Source organism: Ictidomys tridecemlineatus, chromosome 9 (assembly GCF_052094955.1).
Source record: "Ictidomys tridecemlineatus isolate mIctTri1 chromosome 9, mIctTri1.hap1, whole genome shotgun sequence".
Lineage (NCBI taxonomy): Eukaryota > Metazoa > Chordata > Mammalia > Rodentia > Sciuridae > Ictidomys > Ictidomys tridecemlineatus.
Window position 1 is genome coordinate 31551958 of NC_135485.1, and position 26531 is coordinate 31578488.

The 26531-nt window shown below is 40.0% G+C and overlaps 1 protein-coding gene and 1 non-coding gene across 22 annotated transcripts in view; both read left to right on the forward strand.

The window, feature by feature from the left end:
* The window catches only part of Limch1 (LIM and calponin homology domains 1), a 312004-nt gene that overhangs the window by 252768 nt on the left and 32705 nt on the right, over positions 1-26531 (forward strand). For 14 of the 21 annotated variants that reach the window (XM_040292498.2, XM_078021243.1, XM_078021244.1 and 11 more), the window contains 7 exons: positions 2561-2596; positions 7584-7710; positions 9179-9336; positions 9538-9946; positions 13498-13716; positions 23464-23554; positions 24351-24514. In XM_040292498.2, the coding sequence (XP_040148432.2) occupies positions 2561-2596; positions 7584-7710; positions 9179-9336; positions 9538-9946; positions 13498-13716; positions 23464-23554; positions 24351-24514 (1204 nt within the window). The remainder of the gene's footprint in view (positions 1-2560; positions 2597-7583; positions 7711-9178; positions 9337-9537; positions 9947-13497; positions 13717-23463; positions 23555-24350; positions 24515-26531) is intronic. The other 7 variants (XM_078021242.1, XM_021722761.3, XM_078021245.1 and 4 more) reach the window with 1 other exon arrangement.
* On the forward strand, positions 24142-24213 carry Trnaa-agc (transfer RNA alanine (anticodon AGC)). Its single transcript has one exon. It is a non-coding gene; the product is annotated as a tRNA-Ala (tRNA).

A 26531-nucleotide genomic window follows, 5' to 3' on the forward strand; every position in this document is an offset into this window, starting at 1 on the left:
GTTTTCAACAAATATTTACTGAGTAATTACTATGTGCTGAACACTGGGTGGGGTGCTGGAGAATAATCCTAGATGAGCAGTAAAACTATCTCCCCCCTCACTTCAAGATAATGCTAATTTTTCAGTATGCAAACATATCACCCACTAATTATTGGTTCCAAAATGCTTTGTTAGTGCTGAAAGTTACATAAATGTAGAAAGCACATAGATCATTCCCTATGTCTTTCTAAATACCCCTATACCCTCAAACTTTATTGACTTCTTTGGGAGGAATGGATATTTATGCCAACTGTGACCTGCCACCATTTCCCATTTGTACACCATGGCTTATTGAATCACCTACTTTGCATTTTAAAAATCTCCTTATTAGTGATTTTTTTTTTGGGGGGGGTTACTTAGCTTTACTTTTTGATCTCTTGTAGGACAACTGAGAAAACCATTTGAAACCCAAACTCTAATTGTCTTTTCTTTACCAGCAAAGGCAATTCTGCTCAAGACTGTGCCCCTTTAAAGCTAATAAATTAGTCTGAGAGGGAATTCCTTAAATCCACAAGTGCACAGTAAAGGAATAAAACAAAGTTATCTTCAGAGCTGTGCTGTTCTTTTCAATTTCCACAGCCTCCAATAATTATTCAATAAATACTTATTGAGGGCCTTTGGTCTTATTCAGAGAACCGAAACAGAAAGATTCTCGCCCTTTGAAATTTAGATCTCAGTGTAAATCATTCTTTGTTGGCAGAGAAGTTCTTGAAATGCTGCTAATCATTTTGTGTAGAAACAATTTAGTTTCAGATACATCCTACATGCAACATAGCGGAGCCTCAGAAACAAAATGTTGTGCTAGAGAAGTAAAACTCAGGAGTACATGCTGTGAGTCCCTTCATATAGGACAAAACACTCTACAGTAATCTATGGGTGTGTTCAGTTTGTGGATATCCATTGATATTCATTGTATGTGTAGTAGATGCACTTTCTGTAGGTATATTATGCATCATTAAATGCTAATAAATTATCCAGAGACAAAACACATAACTATTAGTAGATTATTCCTCCATTAGCCATCCATTAGAAATAGTTTCTCTGCTTTCTTCCAAAGATAATTTAGGAAACACAGTATTTGAATAAACATATTCTGACAGCCCTGCTTATCAACTGGGACACATCTGTGCAGTCTTTAGAATCCAGAGTGCTCATGCACTTTCTCTTGATGTGGAAGGATCCTCCTGCTTCAAGTAGTGGTGTTTTGGGATCATTCAGAATGTTAGGTTTAACTTGAGCATCTTTTAAAACTATCCCTGGAGAAACGGAATATGAGTCTTCCACTGCCAGAAGTAAAACATTCACAAACTTTTTCCTTGCCTTGCCTTTGGCCGTTTCAACAGAGATTTGGGGTTTTGTGCTGGTATGATGGCCTTTACTGTCAATGAAATAATTATCAACTGCAGAGTTCTAGAATGACAAAAGTTTAAGAGAAAAGGGTATATTTATGTGTGCACCCAAGCATTGCAGGGTATTTTCTCTAATATTATAAAAGGAAACCTTTAGAAATTACCTTTTTCCTTTAAGCTGTTATGGATCCAGGTAATTTTTTTTTCTGTCAACTCCAAAATGTAATTGCTCATAAACATAGAAGCAGGACATATTTTCTTTACTGCAAAAAATTCTTCATCCACCATCAGAAGTGAGCAGGCTTTCAGAGTAATGGTAAGTACTGTTCCTTAAAATGCACCTTTGCTAAAGGGATCATCATTTGTGGGAGCTGCTTTCTCAAAAACGTGTTTAAAATATGCCTGTGTTGTTCTAATTGTCTAACTTGATCGTTTTCTTTGCTTTGTCAAACACACTTAAAATGACTGTCACAGAGGGTACAACTTTATAGACCTAAATTATTGGAAGAATATAAGAGATTGGGGAAAACTTTGGTTTTTCCAGTTACGGAATATCATCCAAGTCTGGTTTTGATTAAGGCTACCGGTTTTCTAGGAATTGTGGTTTTTGTCAAATGCATGCGGAAGGCACTGATTGGGGTTCTGGTTGGAGTTCTGGTTTGCTTTCAGAAAACTGCAGAAACGCTCTTTGATATCACTTGTGCAAATGCATTAACACATCGGAGACAGGGTCAGTGAGGGTGTGCTTGTACGTTGGGTGTCCATTTCAGCCCATTACTGCCAAACATAAAAGCATGAACACTTTGACTCTGAATGACCACAATACATGTTTGTCTGTGTTTTAATCTGCCTTCTCTAAACATCGTGTGTTACACCTAAGCCTCTTTGTGTTTATATTGAACAGATCCTTTCTTTGTGTGTAGCATGGGATTATTTTCAATTCTTCTCCGGGTTTTAGTACAAATTTTGCATTCTGTAGAAGCATCGAGACTTCTCTTTGATTTTTCAGCAGTAAATGAATATTGCTAATTGTATAATAACACTTCTCTTCCAGTATGATCAGCGAAAAAGGTTTGGCACATATGTACTTCCCCAGCAGTTTTATTTTCAGCTTGGTTTCAGCATTAACTTTCTGCCTTGCCGGTCCTCTAATTTTGTATTTGGTCTTGTAGATACGGTCCGAGAACTCCTGTGTCAGATGACGCAGAGTAAGTGGTCTTGTATTCGTAGGATTACATTAATTGCTAGCCTAAAATGCATGCTTCCAGTACTTACCACTAATTGAAATGCAACTGATACCACAGTGAACTGAATAGTTAACTCACTCGTGGAGCAAAGCACTTGACGTTGGAATGCAGAACATATGTTCTGAGCAGAAAAGATGAATGAAAAAGCAACTTAAGCATGATTCTACTATGCAGCTGCTGCTTGAAACTTAACATTTGCTTTTCATAGACTGGGCATGTTAAAGTTGTTCTCTGTTAGTGTGGTACCCCTTCTGAACCACGGAATTACTAAAAGTATTCTGAGTTTTTGCATTTGATTTTTAATATGTTGGAGCTTAGAGTTAACAATGAAGTAGTCATTCCCCTAGTCACATTTTTTTCAAACTAAGAAAATAAATCTTCAACCACTAATTATACATTCAGAAGCCCAAGTTCCTCCCAGGTTGGAGTCATATAAACTGTGGCATGCTTGAGACCAAAACATTGGGGTTTTGTTCAAGTTCCGTGGCATAGCAAGGGGTCAAGGACGTAAAACATGACTTGGGGCTTCCTCTCCCTGCTACGGGCTTTTCACTCTTCTGGGAGATTCGTTCTCCATCCCACACCTTCCATTCAAATTTGACATGAATCCACATCCTCCCATTTGTGACCACATTAACTCTGTTTCAAAATGGCTTTCCCAGATGCAGATCCTTCTGCCACCAGTAACCAAGGCAAAATGTTTTCTCAGCAGAATACCAGCCTTTGCATATTTGAGTAATTCATGTCTTAAGAAACATGATTGACATCTAATTCCATGATCAGTCGACTGCTGACCCTGACCTCCCTCCTCTCCACAAGAGGCACCGTGTGGCGTGCGGGGAGGTCAGGCCATCGGAAGAGTGAACACCAGCCTTCTTTCTGTCTGCTCTCCTTGAAACTATGAGCCATAGTTTCAAGTCACAGACGGAGGCATTTGAATAGGGTTTAGAATGTACAATTATCATTTCCACTGATGATGATGAGATTAGGCAGAGAGAGAGAGAGAGAGAGAGAGAGAGAGAGAGAAAGAGAGATTGATTTCACACTGTATTTTCCCATGTGTGTGTTCAAGATGCTTGCTTAGCCCTGTTAGCCCTGAGCTGCCGTACTCCATTGCCAAGTTTCCATGTACGACTTGACTAGTTACCTGCCATCCAGAAATTTGTTTTTGACATACCTCAAAACCCAATTCAGCCTGCACTTGACTGACTGCACGCGGAGTTAAGCAGTCTGTAAAACTGAGCCCTGGTTATTACTTTTTAAACCTGCAGTGGCAATATTTAACATTCATTGAAAGGAGGATTATATAAGATTGATAGGCAAAATACTACTTTGACACTTGGTGAGCAAAAACATTTTGATAGAATGGATTTTTTTTTTCTTCATTGATGCAAAGCTCTCATGCAATTTGCTTAAAATAGATCTCGGGGAAGCCCTACAAGGTAAAAGAAAAGAAGCTACGTTCAAGAGTTTTTGGATTCTGTCTGTACCTGAACATGAAATCTCTCACACAGAAAAAAGTTAGTAGTTTTTAGGGGTGTGGAAGGGGCCTCCCTTCTCTCCCTAAGTTTGTAAAACCAACCCCATGGACCAAGAAGAACTAAAGGAACTTATCTCCTAGAGGTCTCACCTGGGAATAGCCTAAATGCCAAATTTCCTGCTTGAAATAGACACGACTTAGAAGAATGTGATGGGAGGAAGAAAAGCTGACTTAAGGAGTTAAGTTTTTTAAATAGAAATATATACTATTTTTAGTTTATTCCCTCCTCCTTCCTCTTCCAGAATCTTTAAAGGCAGTTATCAGCACAGATTATGTTTATTAGCAATTGACACATTCTTAAACTACGGCCCAATCAAAAAAAAGATGTGCCCTTGAAGGAGAATGTGGGTCAGGGGCAGACCTACCATGCAGGCAAAGGGAGAAATTTCCACCTCTGTAGAATGTTTCTGTAGATTTAATTTCACCTTCTTGCCCCTCTCCTCTCTTGTACAGTCTTCTCTCCCTCCCAAAGAAATCTGCACCTTGCGGGAGTCAGGGGCCATTTGAGTCTGAATTCTCTTACCTTAGACTTGGCCCAGAAATAATTTCTAGGCTCCCCTTGAGGAAATTTGATCTCATTCTTCAAAAATGCCCACCCACCCCCAAGAAAGAGTCCTGAGCTCTGCAGGGAGACCTTTGTCCCAACAGCCCAACGGCACAGGTTTTGGTGGCCAAGAAGCAGAGATTTAGTCCAAGTCGCATTAATATTCTGGAAACTGGGTTCCCTCTAACACCCCCACCCCAACCCTTCCTCAGACTGGCACTTCTTCACTTGGGAGGCCACATCCAACCTCTGAACTAGGGGATGTTTTCTGAATGGTGACTCAGCCCATTTTCTGTCAAATATTGCCAATTCTCAACTTTCTCAATTCATTTTTTTTATTATTGAAATGACATGAAGATATTACACATAAAAAAAAAGGAAGGACAAACTTGGGGAAAATCAGTATTTCCTGTTATAAGAGAGAACAAACAGAATTTTTCTTTTTATTTAGGTCGCCAGATTTGGGGCACATTTGGGCTGAGTTCATTAGAGCTTCAATGTGTGAGCAGAGATAGAAGCTCAGGTCAGAGGAGGGCAATTCTTAAAGGCCTGCTCCCATATTCTCAATTCCCTTTGAGTGACAGAGCCAAATCCTGGATCCTGGAGAAGGCTGCCATTTTCTTCCTAGGGTACCAGAAGATGACCTGCTCTCTGGCCACCCACTGTGGCCTAAAACAAAATCCTGCTCTTTAGAAATTAGAGGTGACGAACAGAAAAAAGAAAAGAAAGAAGAAGGAATTAGAGGTGACAATGTTGAAAGAAGGGGCCTCCTCTCTCTCTCCCACAATCTGTTAGCCACTCCATGGATTCTAAGAGGATCCTGACTGAGGAACATTTAGGTCTTCTAAGATTTTAGCAAAGATTTTATCAATTACCTTAAGAGATAACTAACTGGATTGAATGTTTTAAAAGTAAGATTTTTTTTTCTTCTTTTAATTGTGAGAGGAATTTCAGGGAATTTTCAGTCTCTTTCTGGAAAACCGGCTTAAGAGAATTTTGATCATGAAGTTTAAAAAATGTATGCATTTTTTAATACCTGGCCCTGTAAGTTTCTAAGTCTTTATTAACCAATGTTAATAAATAGTCCCCAAATAGGAAAATAAAAAGCATAGTCTTTCTTCTCTTTTGAGGACTATAGTTTATTTTTCTGGAAGGCTCAGCCACTGAAATCAACACAATCCACAGAATCAGTGAGAGCAGCTTCACAGTGCTTTGCCATCTCCATGCTCATAAACCTCCATAGAAGTCCTTCAGTGCAGTCGGATTACTAGAATACTCTGGAGAAAGACAGAAAAAGGACAGTCTTCAGAGTTAGTTCTCTCGGGTCAGACTTAAGTTGTCCCCCACCTGGAGAGAGGGGAGAGTGCTGACCATTCTTGCAGCTTCATTATGAATGGACTGAAATGAGGGTGGGGGCAGCCGTGGCCCCCGGCTTGTCTTCTCCCTCTAGTGAGCTGCCTGTTGAGGATCTCCTTGCATTCATCCCACAAAGCTGCCTGCTGCTGCTGTTCAGTGACTGGTTGCAGGGTAATGATTTTGGACATCACTGCTGATGTCTGGAACTAGCTGATGTCTAAGTGCATGGCTTTTCTTTTTCCATATGTTCAGCTGGCTTCAAAAATGGACTTAACCGTCTTCTGTACCTAATGGTTAACGGTGAACTTTTAAGGGCCCTCCATTTCTTGATTTTTTGGATTCTTCCAGAGCTAGTCATTTCTTTGAAAGAAAAAAAAAAAAAAAAAAAGAACAAACCAAAGAGGAGGATTTTGCTTTGGTTGCTATTTCTGTGTTCTTGCTGCTTCAGCTTTTGCTGTAACAGAGGTTTACGTGATCATCAGAGAAAAGGCCCTCTGGTCTTGCCCAACATTTAATAAGCTCCTATAGAACATAGTAATTGTATGCAAAATCTAAGGGATTTTTAAAAATTACTTTCTCTAGCCTTTTTCTTTTAAAAGAATCAATTCGGCCAGGCATGGTGGTGCATGCCTGTAATCCCAGCTACTCAGAAGGTGGAAAGCAGGAGGATCACAGTTTTGAGGCTAGCCTGGGCAATTTAGCAAAAATTAAAGACCTGTCTTTAAATAAAAAAGGTTGAAGATGTAGCTCAGTGGTAGAGCACCCCTGGGTTTAATCCCTAGTACAAGTACGATGAAAAATTAAAATAAAAAAGTAAAATCAGAGATATCCTAAAAAAATAAAACTACTATGAATATATTAGGATGCAAAGTATATACTGATTTATATATTTTATTCTTTAGTCGATCATAAAATACCTTACTTTCTAGATTCCAAGATGCCTTCAATTACCATTTTATAGAAAATAAAAAGAAATAAACACATCAATTCGTGGTTGTTAAATGCACGTAAAATAAAATTGGAAAAGCGAGTGTCTTAAACTTGAGGTCACCTGAATTTTTTTTTTAATGAAGAAATTGCCTTCATTCACATAGGAAGCAGTTAAGCCAACTCTTTTCACAAAGAAGCATTGACTGCAATACAGCCCCACTTCGTGGCACAGTACACTCCTCCCCACAAATTCTCCCCATCTTATATGTGGTTTAATTCCCATTGTATGTTTAAATATATTTCCAAATGAGAGGAGCCCAGAGCTTCAAATGCTTTTTCAAGCTCTTCCTTGGCACCTACTTGTCAAATGGCCCACATTCGGTGCATCACTGAAGACAAAGACGGTCCCTTTTTGGCTTTTGCGCAGAGGGAGCGGTGGCAAGCACGTCCCCAGCGGCGGCTGGGAAAGAAGCGGCGTCGGGGCGGTAGCGCCCCCACGCGGCGGAGCGCGGCAGCGCGTGCGGAGCCGAGGCGGGCGCTGAGGGCTGGGTTTCTGTTTTTGCTGTCTCGGCCCCCAGGAGCACGAGTATGTTTGACATGCGGTGTGAGGAGGAGGCCGCGGTGCTGCCGCACAGCAGGGCCCGCCAGGAGCAGCTGCAGCTGATAAATAACCAGCTGAGGGAAGAGGACGACAAATGGCAAGATGTGAGTTTCGGCCAAGGCCGTGCGTGCGGGCAGGCAGCGGGGAGGCTGCTCACTGCAGAAAATCCAGCGGGTGGGTGGGTAGCCTTGGACTTGGAAGACCTGCTGGGGAAGGGAGCCCCAGAGGATTCCCGGGGGCAATACCGTAAGCGTGAGGGTCAATAGCATAAAGAAGAGTACCCATAGCCACAGGTGCACTGGCCAAAAGCCTGGCCAGAAAGGAGAGAGGAGCCCGAGGCGGGCAACTGGAATGGGATGCAGGATTGAAGATGCTCTGTCTTTTGAGGTTCTGAATTGGAGGAGGAGGAGGAGGATGGCAGCAACAACAGCCAACATTGGAAGTGTACCAGTAGCAGGCAGTGTTTTAAGGGCTTCACATGTGATGATCCACTCAGTCCTTTTAGGGTTTAGGAGCTCAATGCACTTCCAGCTGTTATCATTCCCCCTTCCACAGAAAAGCCCAGCCCTGCTAACTCATTTGCCCAAAGTCACACAGCTAGTGGATGGAGGAGTCAGGACTCCAATCAGGGGAGGGAGGGGGAAGAGGATGAGAGGGCTGTAAGATTGATTAAGTGCTGAGAGCAAAGAGCCAAAGCCAGCAAATGGTTTGAAGTTAGGGATGAGAGGAGGGATAGGGGATCGTTTTGTTTAATTCTCACATGACACTCTGAGGTAGCTGTTCCAAATGTGACTGTACCATTAATCAAAGTGATTAACTTCTCTAAAGTTGTTGAAATGTAGTAACAACTGAATCTGCAAATACACTGAGCCTATGTGCCTTATGCCTTACCTGTATTATCCCCTTTAACCCAATAGACCTGTAAACAGAGGTGTCCTTATCCCCATTTTAGAGATACTGAAACTGAGATACATGCCCAAGATTCAAAAGCATGGAAAACCCAGAGCTGGGTTATTTCCCCTAGCCACAATCCCATCTGTCTGACCCCAGAGTCCTCACTCTTCATTATGCTCTAACTACCTGTAGAATTTGTGGTAAGGTTGGTCCCGAGGATTCAGTTAACTAATACATATAGAATCACCAGAGCTGTAAGACTCCAAAGCCAATATTTTTTCTGCCTTTATTTCCTTCCATTAAGAAATTGTATAAATTAATCTCTACCATTTAATTGTCAGAGATCTAGTCACAAAATGCAGAGATCATAAATAGGAAGAAATAAAGTTTCTCACAGTTATCTGATGAGGCATGCTCTATGTGGCAAATGACATAAAATACGATTGCATATTTCACACTGACATGTTTAAACAAATGTGCTGTCCTGCTCTGGACAGTACAGATAATGTGGGAATATTTCCTGTCTTTGAAGCATCCTACTTCCTACCAGACTTACAGTGGAGTGTGTGGGGCTGGCCTTGCCTAGAGCCAGGTCTGTCATTAGTGCTCACTAAACTCTAAATTGTAGAAAAGGAATTCTGTGCAAGCTGAAGAAGAGTGTTATCTCTCTCCCCCCAGGACCTGGCTCGTTGGAAGAGTCGTAGAAGAAGTGCCTCTCAGGACTTGATCAAGAAAGAGGAGGAAAGGAAAAAAATGGAGAAGTTATTAGCTGGAGAAGATGGGACAAGTGAACGAAGGAAAAGCATCAAAACCTACAGAGAAATTGTTCAAGAAAAGTGGGTTCTTTCTGTTGATATTTTTCAATGTACAACATTATCTTTTTCTAAAATATGTCAGTGATTGAGAAAGTTCTAACACCTTGAGTTGATACTCTTGGTTTTACTCTACTTTGATTCCTCCCAAGGTCTTCTTTGCAATTGTCATGACTGTTGCCTTTCTTGTTTCGCTCCTCCCATGTCCCCATGCCCACCCTCTAGAGAACGAAGAGAGAGAGAATTGCACGAGGCATATAAGAATGCACGGTCCCAGGAGGAGGCAGAAGGGATCCTTCAGCAGTACATCGAGAGGTTCACCATCAGTGAGGCTGTTCTCGAACGCTTGGAGATGCCAAAAATTCTGGAAAGAAGCCATTCAACAGAGCCAAACTTCTCCTCCTTCCCAAATGACCCAAACCCTATGAAATACCTGCGGCAACAGTCACTGCCTCCACCCAAATTCACTGCCACCGTTGAAACCACCATTACGCGTGCCAGTGTTCTGGACACCAGCACGTCCGCTGGCAGTGGGTCTCCAAGCAAAACTGTCACTCCCAAAGCAGTGCCTATGCTGACACCCAAGCCTTACTCCCAGCCCAAAAACTCTCAGGAGGTTCTGAAGACCTTTAAGGTAGGACGAGTCACTTAAGAGTAGAACCAAAGCTGAACTCTAGGTAGTCAATGGAGAGAGATAACATCCTGACTCAAGAAAATGGCGTTGTTTTTATCAAACAAAAGCCAAATGTGTTGATATTTATAATTGTTCATGTGTGGGCCTCAGGGGATTTGGTTGGCATATACGTAAGGGGGGTAGATGTTCCTCTTATTTACCATGGTTAGTGTCCATGAACTTCAGTGAGATTGATAGTTGAGTCATCTCCATGAGCAAGGTCTGTTTTCTGGTTTGACTTAATGGCATGATCTCTTTCTAGAGAGTGGAAACAAATCCTAATGTATTAATAATCTAGTATCTCCAGCTACCTAGAGGTATGGCAAGACTCCTCAAAATTTGAAGTGCTTTTGGTTTAAATAAAAATATATACAACTCTGTCTCCTTTAGGAAGAAATTCAAATCATGTTCAAAAGATGCTACATTTGGAAAAAAAAAATACACGGAACACATGGGAACATGGGATCTAGTTAGTCCTCAAATGAGACAGTGCTTTCATTGAGTGGAAAAAGCTAGATTGTTTTACAGTGAATGTATAAAATAATCTTCCAGAATCAAAGAACCTGCAACAACCAAACGTCTTCTCACTTCTTCAGATGCCGGTATTTTCCCTCCTATCATGAGGAAGCACTCATCTTTTGTCTTAAGTTATTTTGACCTCAAAGAAAAATAAGTTCCCCTTGTCCCTTTACACCAGTGAGTTCCTAACAGAACACAAAGGTGGAATTCATCACGGGGAGATTGACTATTATGACAGTAGAAAAGTTTGTGGAACTCAATTCATTGGGCCACATAATGCCATGGATCTTTGTCACTGGATATCCAAGAGATGTTTCTTCCTTTGCTTAAGTAACTCTGAATCTTAAAAATCTATGCCTTAGGCTTTGCTAGAACAAAAGAAAAATGCCCCCCCCCCCCCCCCGTCTCATCTGGATCCAATTGAGATGTTTATTCCTTTCAAGGCTGCATCTGTGTCTTCTTTATTCATAGCTTTATCCTGACAGCTTGGCATTGGTGCCCAGGACACAGTGGGCACTCGGCAAATGTTTAGTGAATAAATAAATAAAATGTTCTGGATAAAATGAGCTATGAATCTTGCAGACTCACATACACACACACACGCACACACACACACACACACACACACACACACACACACCGGCACACATGCTCTTGTGGTCCACCTGAGTACTTGAGTACTTTCCTTCACCTGGGGCCCATGGCAATGGTCTATGACATTCCATGACAGAATCTTTCATACTGAGGCAGCCACGACAGGGGTAGGGAATACCTTCATTTAATTGGGTATCTGTGATGTCACATATCATTTAGATGTCCACTTCCCTTCCTTTATGTGAATAATGTCATGTGATCATTTAAACAGAAGAGTGATGATGGATGACTTTTATGGCACAACTTGGGCTCTGAGTAGACCTGTCCTTCACCACTGGGGCTAGACGGTGGCTGAGTCCTCAGACAGCATCGGGAGGGGTGCATTGTGTACCTGAATAGAGGTCTCAAAACTGATGCTCACTTTCGACCACTCATTAATATCTGTCCCCTGGACTTATCATTGGCCTTGATGACTGTCACCCCTATTGATAGCCTACAGTTCCATCACTGAGTGGGTGGATGGCAATTGTGGCCAAAGGTAATGGACACAGGACAGTTCTTACTAGGAAATATCAGGAGGGAAACCAAGGGAAGCATGTATTGGGAGAGCCATCCTCTTGGGAGGGAGAAGACAGCATCATAGATCAGTTGTTTCCCCAGTACAACAAGATTGAAAATAAAGAACCTGGCCTGGTGGTGCACACTGCAGTCCCAGCTACTCAGGAGGCTGAGGCAGGAGGATCACTTAAGCCTGGAGTTCAGGGCCAGCCTGGGCAATATAGCAAGACTCCCATCTTAAAAAATACATAAATATAGAATAAACTAATAAAATAAAAATATGCATTCTATTTTTTAAAAAAAATAGTAAAGGAAGATCAAGTGAAATAGTTTAAGCCAGTATTTTTTAAATCTAGAGTTGCTACCTGTTGTTAGATTATTATATCAATTTAGTGGTTTAGGAATCAGCATATTTTAAATGATAAAATACATTGCAAAATGGATAAAATACATTACAAAAATTAGCATAGTGATCACACACAAAATAAGAAAATATTGCTTTGAGAGACTTCTATTACCACATTTATATGTATGTGCTGAGTTGTAATTTAGATTTCTTTTTTTAAATGAGTATCACATAATAGAGTATGAAAGCCAGTGGCATAAGGTAAATAAACTATGATTAATATCTGGACTCCCATGATCTCTTTTTTAAGATTTTAGAAGGCCTACCAGCAATAATGGCTAATAAATATTTCTTAAAATGGTCAGGTACTGTTCTAAACTCGGTTCCCATATTAACCTCTTCCCCTAACAATATAATCTTCATAACACTACTACAATGGAGATACTGTCATGTTCACTTTTGTGTTGAGTGCAGAGGGTAAGAAATTTGCTAGAGAGTCCATGGCTGCTGAGAGGTAGAGTCAGGATTCCCTCTTCAGTCGTCTGACTTCAGAGCTTATTTATAATCACAGTACAGTCTGCCTCAAACTTCAAGATAGAGATTTCTAGATGTCTTTTTATAAGCAAGGCTAACCACCCTGTCTGCTCCTCCTTCTTGCTCTCACTGTCTCCCTAAGATGTGAGTACGAAATTTTAAAAAAAAAAAAAAAATGTTTTAACATACATGATCTTCTTTTCTTGCAAAACTTGGGGTTGTAAAACCAACTAGGAAAAGGGATATATTGCAATGTGCTGTAGTATCAGATCCCCTGCCCTCCACAATAGCTTCAGAAAAAGGACCCATACACCGTGAGCACTTGTGGAGTATTCCTTATCTGAGGTAGGTTTCACCTGATTTATATTCCAACCAGAAAAAAAAAGGTCCAAGTTATAAATAGCAGCGATAACTTAATGAAAAAAAAATCACTAGAACCCAAATAGGTGGCACGTGTTTGTGTTAAGATTCTCTGGTTTTCTATACTTGAAAGTAAAAACACACCATACATCAGATGAGCATAAAATGTAATCTAATAGTAAAGTCGCCTGAGAAGACTGACAATCTTTTAAAAAGCCCTTAAGGATGGCATTTACAGCCAGGTGCACACCTGTTATCCCAGCAACTTGGGAGACTGAGGCAGGAAGATCACAAGTTCAAAGCCAGCCCTGGGCAACTTAGTGAGATCCTATCTCAAAATAAAAAATAAAAAGGATTGGGAGTGTAGCTCTGTGGTAAGGTCCTCCTGAGTTCAGTCCCCAGAACTGGAGGTGGTGGGTGGGGAGAGAGACGTCATTTATAATAACCCTAACTTCTAGAACCAGTGAAAATGTTTGAGAAACCTTATTTTATTTTGGATTCTGATTAATCACTGATGATTCTTTCAGGCAATTCTGAATGTGTTATATTGTTATCGTCTTTGGTTGGGGAACAGCAGTTTTGTTTTGTTGTGGATTTATAGGTAGATGGGAAAATCAGCATGAATGGAGAGACGGTCCATGGAGATGAGGAGGAGAAGGAAAAAGAGGGACCCACAGGAGCACTTGCCCCGACCCTCACCAAATCCCAGATGTTCGAAGGTGTGGCCAGAGTCCATGGGTCCCCCGTGGAGGTGAAACAAGACAACAATAGCATTGAGATCAACATCAAGAAGCCAAATTCTGTCCCTCAGCAACTGGTGGTAAGAATGGATATTTTTCTCTCTTTGGTGTAATTCTGTTGTAGATGAACCCATCTTTTAAAGTAAGCATTTTATGATAATGATCATTTCTTCCTACTTGGGTATATTCATTTGCTAGAGCTGCCATTACAAAGTACCACAAACTGGGGGACTTAAATGATAGAAATTAACTATTTCACATTCCTAGTGTCTAGAAGTCCAAAATCCAGGTGTTGGCAGGGCTGATTCCTTCTGGTGGCTGTGAGGGAGAATCTGTTGCTCTCTCCTAGCTCCTGGTGGCTTCTGGAAGTCTTGACATTCTTTGGCATGTAAACACATCATACTGGTCTCTGCCTCTATCTTCCCATGCTCTTCTCCCTGTGCACATGACTTTCCCCTGTTTCATAAGGGCCCCTACTCCAATATGATCTCATCTTCACCAATTACACCTGCAACAACCCTAACAAATAAGGTCACCTTCTGAGGCACTAGGAGTCAGGATTTCCACATAAGGAATTGGGAAGACACAATTCAATCCATAACAATGAAACTATTTTCTTAGCTTCAGATTATTGGTGTCCAATGGTATGGAAAAATAAATCAGTCTTTAAAATGCCTCCTTTCCCCTGTTGGTTTAGGATTTCAGTAGACTTACTACATTTTGGAAAACAAATAAACAAACTTGGTGCTATCAGAGCTTGACTTTCCATTTTTGAATATATATATTAAAGGATCTTTTTCTTTTTAGTTAAAAAGGGCAAAAATTTATTAAAAACATACTATTTTTAATTAACTTAACCCTTTAAATTCAGAGTAACTTAAAGCACTGGACTACTATTGATACCAAGCGAAAATAGGTAAGGCAATTTAATAGTAGATAAGAGAACTCAAAATAACATTATATTTTCCACTTTGGATAAGAAACATCATCAGGAAGATGACACTTGCTTAGCTCACTTATATCTCTCACCCAAAAGGCTCAAACTGGTTTAACTGATCAAGCCAAAACTGTCACTGCCACAGGATACAGACTTCAATCCACTTGTCTTCACCAGAGGCTGAGTTTCTGCTCTGCACTGAATCTTATTTTTGCTTATCTCTGGGCTTTGTTCTTTGAAGAATAAAATCATATCTTTCTTGGAGAAGTGGAAAGGACATAATTCTTTTTCACAGCACTCAAAACTCTACAAAAAAGATGCAGATGGGAAGACACCCAGATCATGTCCCTATCACCTGAGCGTGCTTCCTGGTCTCCAAGAGCAAAGTTCAGTGACCCAGGCAAATGCCAAGTCTGTCAACCTGGACTGTAATTTCATTTTATGTTTGCATAAATATAACTTCTGAAGAGGTCTTATGAGTTATCATGAAAGGGAACATCAAGTTCTAGCAGCAAGTTCTAGGAACGTAACTGATAGAGTAAACATTAATTTATGCTCTTAAATTGTAACTAGAAGCCCCCAAATTAATTAGACATTATAGGGGTGAGATTATTTTTCTAAGACAGTAATTCTGCTCTTATTTCCCTTTTGCCACATTTTTTAACTTTTTTCTAAATTTCCTTCAGTAAAAAGTTTTTATGGTGACTACATATTCCCCCAAATACCTTACTTTAAGAGAAACAAAATTCTATGAAATTATTCTATTTCAGAAGTTCCTACTTATCATAACCAGAACTCCCAATAAAAGGTGGCCTTATGGATTTTTCCCCTGGGAACCACCCAGATCCTAATTAGACTCAGGACATAGGCCCAAATTCCTAGAAAAGCCTGGTTAGTCTCTTGGAGAAATTGCATGGTCCCAAGTAATCTCTACTTCAGTAAACCCTTGTGGTTCTGAATACCTAGTGACACTGTATATCCTCTTTCTAATTCTGTAGGCTCTTTAACAATGGCAGGAGCTGGTACATTGTTTCCGGGGCAGGTAACCATTTGTATATACCTATTAGACTATAAGGAAAGTTGTTAGCTATGCTACATGGGACTTTGCCTCATTTTAATAAGACACTCTTCATCCTCACTTGCAATGTAGGACACCAAAAGTTTTCTACTCTGAGTGTGTCATCCCAAGGGTCATTTTAAAGGAATCCCTTTTCCAGTTTACCTGCTCATCTTACTTCCATCTTTCTTGTTCCGAGGAGAGCTCTCCTTGACTTTGTTACTGCCAGTATCTTCCTGTTGTAAAGTGGAAAGAATTGATCGTGATAAAATATGGCGTCCGGCTTGAAACAGGAGTCTGTGCTTCAGAGCCTCCCAGAGATTGATACCAGCTTGGACTTGATTTTCTGTCTCTAACTCATTTGCCCAATCCCGTGGCACTCTCAAAGGAATAGTGTTCTTCTTTTTAAATAGTGTCTTTCTTCCAAAAACTGCACTCCCAACTGATACACTGTCTACAGAGGAGTAGCCTCACCCACCACTAAAATGTCACAATTCCTTTCGGGCAAGCTGGAACTGCTCAAAGGGCACAGCCACAGTAGTAGGCAGGAGCATTCATTCAGAGCAGGAGGCAGGGAGTAGACAGGGAAGGCCAGGACCCCCCTCTGGGTGAGGGGAGGTCGGAGTGTCAGCCTCCTGGGCTGCCGTGGGCACTGTTGTATGACGTCATGTCATCTCTGGGTCCTTTCTTCCTCATCTTTCTCATTTGATGCTCTTGGGATCAAGGCTCTCTTCCTTTGGAAATAGATCCTAAGTTCAGTTGAGGTTTTATTTTTTTAATACTTTAGTTGTACCTACCCATACCAGCAAAAATCAGGTGACCCTCATTGCCTCACCCCTGTGGTAATGAGGTTGTGATAGCAACTGCCCTGCGGTTAGGGTGCCTGCTACCCGAGAATAAATGAAGACACCCCAGTTTTTGAAGTAGGAAGGGAAATTTATAAACCTGCTGAGGGAAGCCAAAGTTTTCATGAAACAACTGGAAAAGTATATAAAGCAATGCATAATTAAATACTAGATTATAGAGTAAGGAGACCCGAGGGATGTAAGATTGCAAAGAACAGGTAAAATCACTGCAGATTGGGGCATAGTCTGGGAGGCTTTGTGTGGGATGTGGATTTTGAAACTTGATCTTAAGTGAGGTATTTGCATTGGAAAGGAGGAGGAAGGAAGTCATTCCACATAGTGGGAAAAGTAGCATTAAAGGACTGGACAGTGCTAAGGAGCCCAGGAGAGGTCCCTGTGAGGAAGGGAGAGTGACCAGGTGCTACACTTATATAGAGGGATCAGTTCCCTCCTTCCCAGTTATCCATGGGATATTTCAGAGGTTTTTGTTTTACTTTGTTTGTTTTTTTTTTTGCAGGGGGGGGTATTTGTTTCAAGTTATGATTGTTCATTTCTGCATCTCTGCTAAAAGCCCAGTGGAAACATAGCACTTTTCTTTACATTTTAAAATATGGGCTTCTGTTAGAAAATCATGTCATAGCATAAATGCAAACTCGCAGAATACAGGATTGGGAAAAAAAAATTGGAAGTTCTAAAACTGAGGACTAATTTATCCTATGTTTAGAGCCTGCAGAAACTTCCCCCCGCCAACCCCTTTGGTCAAACTCAAAGCCATTCCTGAGTTTTTTTTCTTGGTCCATTATCAGTGTTTTATGTCTGTATTTGAACCTCTTCTTTCCTCAGTGGTACCAAAACCATCTTTTCCTAAAATATCCAAAGTACTCCAGGCACTAACTCAAAGATCAAACTCCACCTGAACAAGGCAAGCTGTCTGAGACTCATTTTATATTTAAAACTAAATATAATAATGGCATATGCATCAGATGGTCATAGTGAGAATTCACATCTATACAACCCTTAGCATGATGTCTGGGTAGGGACTCATGGATTACAGGTGCCCATAAGTAATTTTTACTATTGTAAGAAAAGAAGTCATACATTTTTTTCAGAAGCCCAAAATAGTAAGTGATATTTTATTTCCATGAAAGTAAGATCATCAAAATTACCATCTTGAACCAATGTGAATTTCATACAAATGAGATGAATTCCGTGTCAGCTTTCAGCTCCACCTGTCGGTTGTTCCAGCTCTGATTCTCTAAAAATCGAACATATGTGAACAGCTTTTCCCAGAAGGCAGCTGCCCTTGCAGATCCATGGCTCTTCCTGCAGCTCTCTTCCAGTTCTGGCTTTGTCCTGTCCAGGCTCCCAAGATCCCACCCCACCCTTGACCTCTCTGTCACTCTTTAATCTTGTTGACCAGCTCCCTCTCATCCACTCTTTCCAAATGACAGAGCCCACACTGTCCCTGCTGGTTCGTACCTTCCCACCAGGCCTCTGGCGATTCTCCCTCTTTGACCCAGGGCCAGACTCAGCTGTCAGGTCGCTGAAATAGTCTGTTTGCTTTTTCTTAAGAGAAGTAAGGAGGTAGGTCAGTTTTTCCCATCTCGAGAAAGTTCAGGGCCTTCCTTTTGAAAATTCAGCACTTTTCTTATGTTTTTGGATCCAGGAAAACTGACAATTAGACCTTTCTTGAAGCTTCACTTCTCCGTGGAGGCCGGGCAAAGGCATCTGAGTGGGCGCTCTTTTCTTCCAGCGGAGACCAACTGCAGATTCCTTTTAGATGTCAAATGTCAACAAACATTTCTTTAGAAATCATTTTTCTCCAACCAGAAGCAGTCATTCGATTGTTAGAGTGAATGCTTTTTAAAAGTGATTAAAGATATTTAGATACAGAAGCGTTTATGGATTTCGAGGAAGTATACATCAGGGAAGATAAAAAAAATTAAACCTGGCCCGTCTTACCTGGATAAAAGCCTTATATTGTTGGTTTCCAAAGTATATGTGGTTTAAGGCCTGGCAAGGCTGATCTTCCTTGCAACTTCTTTTCCTTCTAGAGGCAGCACATACTTGAAGATCTAAAAGTGAAAGGAGAAACACATACATTGCATATGTGGCACCTGGATCATTATGCCAGGGCATAAATAGGCTAGTTTTCCAGGCTCTTGTCCAGATGAGTTATTCAAGACTGGAGCCAGGAAATCACTCGGCCTTCCAGAATATCTGCTCAGGAAGGACCTTGGGCATCGCTGCACCAGCCCATAGAGGTTAAAGGATCAGTCCAAACTCCCCAGCTCCTGCAGCCTAGAAATAGGACCAGCACCCAAGCTCTAGGGCTCAGGATGGTTCTTGCCCTTTTGCTTCCTCTCTGGACCAGTCCACTGCCAAGGTTCTAATTAAAAGGAGCAGCCAGGAGCCAAAGGTAGATTTTGTGGCTGGACCACATCCCTTTTCAGCTAGGAAGCCGACACCTCCCACCTGTGGCCTCAGGGCTGAGTCTGGCACCAGGGCCGGCTGGTTTGGATCCCTTCTCTGTCAGTCAAGAGGAGGCCAGCTCCTGGCTTGGTCTCACGTAAACCCTTCCATGTGCTCGTTCATTCACATCCCGTGCTCTGTTTTTATTTACTTGTTTTCGTTCCTGAAGAAGTGTTGCCAGTTGGAGAAGGGAAGGCCCCTTCTCTGTTTGAGCTGCAACCAAAGGAAAGTATGGGTCAGAAAGCACATTTCCCAGCAAGGCAGGTTTTTTTGGAAGCCAACCTCTGATTCTATCAGGGCTGCTTAAAACTGCCAACTTTGAAACTCATTTCCTTGGAAGTAATGGAGTGAGTACAAAAGTAACAAGCCTTCAGGAAGGAAAGGCCAGACACAACTTAATTAAACTGGCTTAAAGGGAGCTCCCCTGATTTCAGAGAGTCTGTGTACATTGTGGAGGACAGAAAACTGAAAATATAAACTACCTACTACTCCAGCAATTCACAAATTAGTACTGTGAAGGGTTTTTGTTTGTGGTTTGTTTTTAAAATGTATATCCTTCTCCTCTTTTTCCTTAGTGCATATAAAGTATTTTTAAATGGGATCATTTTATTCAAATTGGACTGCAGGTTGCTGCATCTCTTAATTTATCCCACATATTTTGCTAGTAGTAGCCTGGTTTTGATGACTAGTGTGCATTTAAACTAAGCTTGAGAGTATAAATTCCATAGATAATGCATTTTAGGAGAATATTTGTTTGCCTCACATGGGCTACATGTCTGGCCCCTTCCCCTTCAGAACCTGGATGTGGATTGGTGGCTGGCAGCCTTCTGGTCTGATATACAGAATAAATGAATGGGAGGTAGAGGGAGGAAAGGAAAGTGAAAAGGCAGTTTGATCATTTCAGAAATAAACCTGAAACTCTCAGATACCTGAGTGTGCTTATGGATGAAAACCTCAAAATACTGGGGGACCACTTGAAGGTGGATTTGACTCCAAGTCCAGATGATAGAGCATGGGGGTCATAGCACAGGGCAGAGTTCCCACCCCACTACCTACTAGGGGACATGTCCTAATGTCCTTGCCTCAGTTTCCTCGCCTGTAACAGGTATTATTACTACTTTTAAACTTGCTCTGAGGATTAAGTGAGATCATTCACATCAAGGGCCCCCTTGGTGCCGACCTTTGGTAAGTGAGGTGGATATTGATTGTGGTTACTTCTATTGCTACCATTGTTTTACCGTATCAAATGCCAGGATATAATCTTTAAACTATCATTTCAAGGTTAATAAAAATTGGGTTGTCCAGAGCTCAGTGTTCAAGTGTTGAGTTATTTTAATTCTTCAAAGTAGAAGTTGTCCATTAGTCATGCATAAGTCAAATATTACTGGAATATGGTGTGCCAATAAAGTGATCCTTAGTGAAGTAGTTAATGTTGGAGAATCTTGCCTTGTTTGCATCATACATTATGACTCCAGGGCTTCATGAATTATCTTATTTCATTGATACCAAGTGGCACACTTTTCATGTTTTCATCTTTAAATCAGGATTTCTCTTAAAACCGATGGTATGCCATATTTAATGATATGCTTTCTTTCTCAGTACTACCTAAAATAATACAACTTAAAAATGTTGGCATCTTATATTTAATAAAATATGTTTATTTCTTTCTTTATTTTTAGACTGCAAAGGCCTTGTTTTATAGTTATTTATTTCTAGTAATTGGAAATACCAGTGTTCTCAAGAGGATCACTCCATATTTTAATTGCAAATTTATTTCCTAGCCTCAGATAGTTTTCAATAATCTAATTCATTTGGGGAAGGAAGCTAAAAATCAATGTTTCTGACAGTTTTGTGTATATTAGCATCATAAAACAAAAATACTATCAGGTATTAGTATTTCGGTATGTGTGTGGGTATACTTTAAATTGTAAAACCCAGTTTGTTCTTTTATAATGCTAAACTGGTTGTTCTTCAGTGGCTCAAATAACAATGTAAATCTACACACAGAGACACCATCTACCTATCTCTCTCTCTACTGTCTAACTTAACTATAATATTTAATTATTTTCACTCATTAAGTCTCTTAAAGAGATTCAACTCAAGCTTGTGGGTATATGAAACAATTATAAAATTCATTAAATATATCAATATGATGCTTATTTCCTACCCAAGATTTTAAAATTACATTTTAACTTCTTTTTATTTTCTTCTAGAACTGATCTAAGGTTATATATCAGTAGGAAATTCCCATCTAATTACAAGGATTTCAAAACACCACACTTGTTAAAAGAAAAAAAAAACATTTTTACCACTAGTGCTATTATAAAATCATTTAGAAACTTGAAAGATTTGTTGCTTAAAGTTTCTTTGTTTTTAAAAATTCATTGACAATTTTCACTGATGCATTAACTTTAAAGGGCTTTTATTTTGGTGACTTGTGAGGCAAATTTTTGATTTATGGATAAAATATATACACTTACAAGAGACCAATAAATCTATAACTTTTTGAGATCCCATGGGGGATATAAAGCATTTAGTAATGCCTTTTCTGAAGACTTTATCTGAAAATTTCTTTAAATTTATGAATTATTTTATATATGCTTTAAAAATTCAACTTTAGCTCTTTATGGGAAACTTCTACTGAAAAACACTATAGTCACTGACTTATTCTCTGTAGTTGTGAAGTTATCCTAGCTAGTGTTTAATATTTCATTTATTTTTATCAAGCAACTAGTATAATCTTAGGAGAATTTTGAATTTTATTCTAAAATCATTTGGCTTCCAATGAAAAACAGTGCAAAACTACATTTATTTTTTAATTCTGGTTACAGACATACATCATTGTATGATGTTTTGGAATAAGTAAAATGTATATAAAGAGAAGAAAAAAATCATCCACAATTTAAGTGTATTACAAATAACCACTAATAACATTTCATATTTCCCTACTTTTTATGTTTTTTTTTTAAATTTTAGCTGTAGATGGGCCACAATACCTTATTTTTATGTGGTGCTGAGGATTGAATCCAGTGCCTCACACATGCTAGGCAAGTGCTCTACTACTGAACTACAACCCTAGTCCCTTATGTTTTAATATATGTATTAATGAGCATATTTTTGTATATCTGTAGCCATATATAATCTTAAAATATGTATATACCATATATATGTATATATATATTCAGTTTAAGTTTTTTAACATTAGATAATAAGTATTCTCACATATCATTAATTATTGTTCAACAGCTTATTTTTTTATGATTACATAATATGTCCCTTATCGACAAGTAATTTACTCAGCCATTCCCCAGTTGTTGGACATTTAGGTTGACTAAATTTTCTTACTAGTATAAATTCATCAAGCATAAAAGTGATACAACTGAGGTAGTACTGAAAAGAACACAAGCATAAAAGTAATAAATTGAGATCCTGCTAAGAGAGATGAACATGATATGATGGTGGTGTGCCAGGTGGATTGGATGGTAAGATGAAAGAGAGCCCTCAGGGGAAGAACAGGGAGTGAGGGCTGACCACAGATCCCATCTATAGGAACAGAAAGGAAGAGATGGCTGTGAAACTGTTGTCTTCACACTTGGCAGGACTTGGCAAATGTGAACAGTCATGAGGCAGGAGTCAACGGTCACTTCAAAGGTTATTTCACATGCTGGGAATGAACAGAAATGGTCAGATTTGGAAGAGGGATCAGCATGTTGAGTGTCATCCATTTACCATGACCCTGATGGTCGGTTGAGCTGAACTGGAGCTCTGATGGACTCTTGGGACTAGAAATGAAAGTACAAGTCATAAATGGAGAGAGAACATAATGGTGGACCTGGGGAAAACACTGATACATTGAGGGTGGTTCGGCATAAGTGGAGGAAACAGGGCCCAGTTGAAATCTTTAGGAATTGTCCCTATTTGGATGAAAAGGAAGGAAGAAGAACCTGTGAGAGAAGAATAGGCAGAGAGGAAGGGAGGGAAGGAGGGAGACAGGAACAGAGAAAGAAAGAGACAGAAAGAGAGAGAGAGAGATCATGCACAAATTGAAACTCCATAACGGAAGCCACTAGGAGTCCAGAAAGGAAAAGAGCCTCAAGAATAAAACCCACAGTGTTAGGAGCCACAGGCAGCTATGCCCAGGACAGGTGCCTGAGAAGTTAATGGCAACTTTAAAAAACAAAACCACAGAACCCTACTTCACTGTGATAAGCCAAGTCGAAAGGTATTGAGGAACAGGTGGATGATATCTAGGATTTAGAAAACTTGGAGGATGTGGGGATGTATACATGACAGGAGAGCCAGGAAGAGGGAATACACGTGTGTCCCCTGCCTCCTTCAGAGATGGTCTTCTCCCAACAAACACGGACTCTCACCTGAAAGCTGTCCAGGGAATAGAAGAGATAATTCACATCGGCCACCTACCATGTTAGCCTGAAATTTACTATTAAGAAATATCCTTTGTCTTTTAAGAACCTTCAAAGGATACATTATTCAAGGGGGGAAATATCTTTTTCAGACAACCACTGAGGAAACTGAACCCGACAGCCAAGAGGATGAGAACGATGGTGGAAAACCAAGAAAAGGGAATGCAGAACTCGCCTCCGCAGGTTTGTCTCTTAACACACTAGTTTTAAGGTAAGATCTGATGATAACTCCTGAGATATGATGGAGTTGAGGATGTTGCCTCATGAATGGGAAAGGTAAGTAGGTGGACTCCACAAGGGGTGTGCTTGTGCTGCCACCTGGAGGCTTCCTGGGGAAATTCTGACTATAGAACTAAAGTTGCTATGAAAATAGAATCCGCGACTTCATTGCTGCTTGGTTATGTTTTGTTTTTTGAAAGTCTATCTCCAGTTCCTAAAAAGTATTATATTTTCTCATATAACTAACTCTACAATTTAGGGTCTTTTTTTGTTTTTTGGTTCCAGGGGTTGAATCCTGGGGTGCTTAACCCCTGAGCCACATCCCCCACCCTTTTTATTTTTTATTTTGAGAAAGGATCTCACTAAGTTGCTTAGGGCCTCCCTAAGTTGCTGAGACTGGTTTTTGAACTTCCGATCCTCCTGCCTCAGCCTCCTGAGCCACTAGGATTACAGGTATGCGCTACGGTGCCCGACTTGAAGGTCATATTTTGACACACTGTAGCAGCAATAGATAAGACATACATCAAAAATAATTTCATAAAAACTGGGCTGAGGGTATAGCTCAGAGGTAGAGCGCTTGCCTAGCATGTAGGAGGCCCTGGGTTCCATCCCCAGCACCCTCCCCCCCCACACACACACACACTGTAACTCAGCTTCATGTTGCCAGGGGAGGAACTAGTCTTAAGTGCTCATTGAAGGAACATAGTCCCTCTTGTGATTTTATGTTGCTTCTTTCTGTTTCTGTCTAACTCCTGTTCAGAGCCACAGCATTTTACGACAACTGTGACTCGATGCAGCCCGACGGTGGCCTTTGTGGAGTTCTCCTCCAGCCCCCAACTGAAGAACGATGTGCCAGAAGAAAAAGACCAGAAGAAGCCAGAAAATGAGATGAGTGGAAAGGTGGAGCTGGTGCTGTCACAAAAGGTGAAGTACAGATTGGAGGGCGGCAGTGAATCCCTGGGGTGAAGGCTCTGCGTGCTGCCCACAGCAGGGCTGGGCTGCATGATGATTTGTTTTCTCTCCTAATCTGCTTTCCTACCTTTAATCTGCATTTTTCCCTGAAAACCGATAAACTGCATGTTCATTGAGAAGAATTTATTATAAACATATAAAGTTATGTACATATAAACATGCAACAATATGCAACACTATATGTAGTTATATTTTTAAAAATACACACCAAAATAGGATGAGAGAGGGAGAAGTCACTGGAACTTACTTCTTATTAGTAATACTTAGCATATATTCTTTCATCATCTCTTAAAATTTAATTTAAATAATTTTTTTTTAATTTTGAAAAATTCAATGTACTTGAAAGAAAAATGTAAATACAATTTATAAAGCCCTGAAGTTAGGTTTTCATTTGTCACTTATTTGCTTTTAAACTTCTCAGCCTTCTAAATATTTTCTTCCTAATATTTACTTGAATTTTAGCAATAGTACTTTGGATGCCTCTGGATTTCAATAACAAGAAACTCGGGAGATTATTATTCTACTATAATAACTTTTAAAGTTGTGTTCTTATTAAATTTCTTCCATGTTTGGAGTCTCATTTACATTAGTTTGGTTTGTTTTCAGACACTAAATCTTCACCATTTACCCCAGTTATCTCAACCTTGGCTACTCTGGTAGTCTTAAAAACCACTAACCCTACTCTGGACTAACTAGATCAGAATCTGTACAGACAGAGACCAGGTGTCTGTATTTTTAATGGTTCCCAGGTAATTCTAATGGGCCAGCAAGAAGGAGAACTACTCCCTTGTATACCTGGCAAAGTCAATGTGGTGTATGTCACCATTAAAATAAACAACCCACAATGTGGATCTGACTTTAAAATGAAAAATTTATCACTTTGTTCATTAATCTCTCATTTACTCAACCAGTAATGACTGTGCACCTTCTCTGTGCCAGGTGCCACAGTAGATACCAGATATTCAACAAGGATCATGACACAGTCCCTGGCTCAGAACTGAGAGCCATGTGTCCATGGAACAGTCTTAAAGCCAGTTGCCTTGGTGCTCCGGGGTCCTTTCTTAAGTGTATAGAGAAATATGTAAGGTTTTAGATCTATTAGCTAGTCCCCATTTTTCTATGTGGAGAATCCAAGAAGGATTTGAAGGTCTGTAAAGTGGAATTAAATTATAGATGAAGCCATAGGTCAGGGACAGGCAGGATTTCCCACCTTTGCAGATTTTTGCCTTATCCACAATACACTCAGAAATTTTGTTTTCATTATCCTTCCAAACTCATTTTTTTCACTTAAATCTAAACTGAAAGGAAAACTCTATATCACTCCTAGATTTTTTTTTTATCAAACAAAATGAAAAACATGACTAAAAAGTATTCATTGGCATTCTTCATCTGTGTCCACTCATTGGTGTGAGCCGTCTTTGTCACGTGTACCCCACTATGGGAAAGTTGTCTCCAGGCATCTTCAAGTTTGATTTTTGGTGTTTGTGCCGCGGATAGTCAAAGCTATCTGGTAAACATTGTTCTCAGATATTTTAAGGCTTAAAATAAAAAACACAGGATTGCTATCCTAGATATCTATTAGTACCAAGTACATATACCCCCAGAATTCCATTTTTGGACTCCAGGTTAACAAACACTTATTAGTTGATTAGCAGATAGAATGAGAGTCTTTGTACCCAGTGATTTTCTCACCTTCACCATGTGAATTTCTCCCTTGTCTTCCTTCCCTACTGATAGTTCTTAGATAAAAGTGATCATAAAAGTATTTGCAAGAGCTTTTATTTTCTGATTCACTTGAGGGTGTCACCTTTGTAAAACAAAACTCTCGTGCATAGAGGCTGACCCTTTAAAATAGCATCATTCTGTGTATTTCTGCTAACAATTAACTATTTTATTTACAACCAGACATTATCTGGAATGGTGTTTCTGTCAGCCTCATCCATGGAGGAAATAGAATCAGGTTAAGATT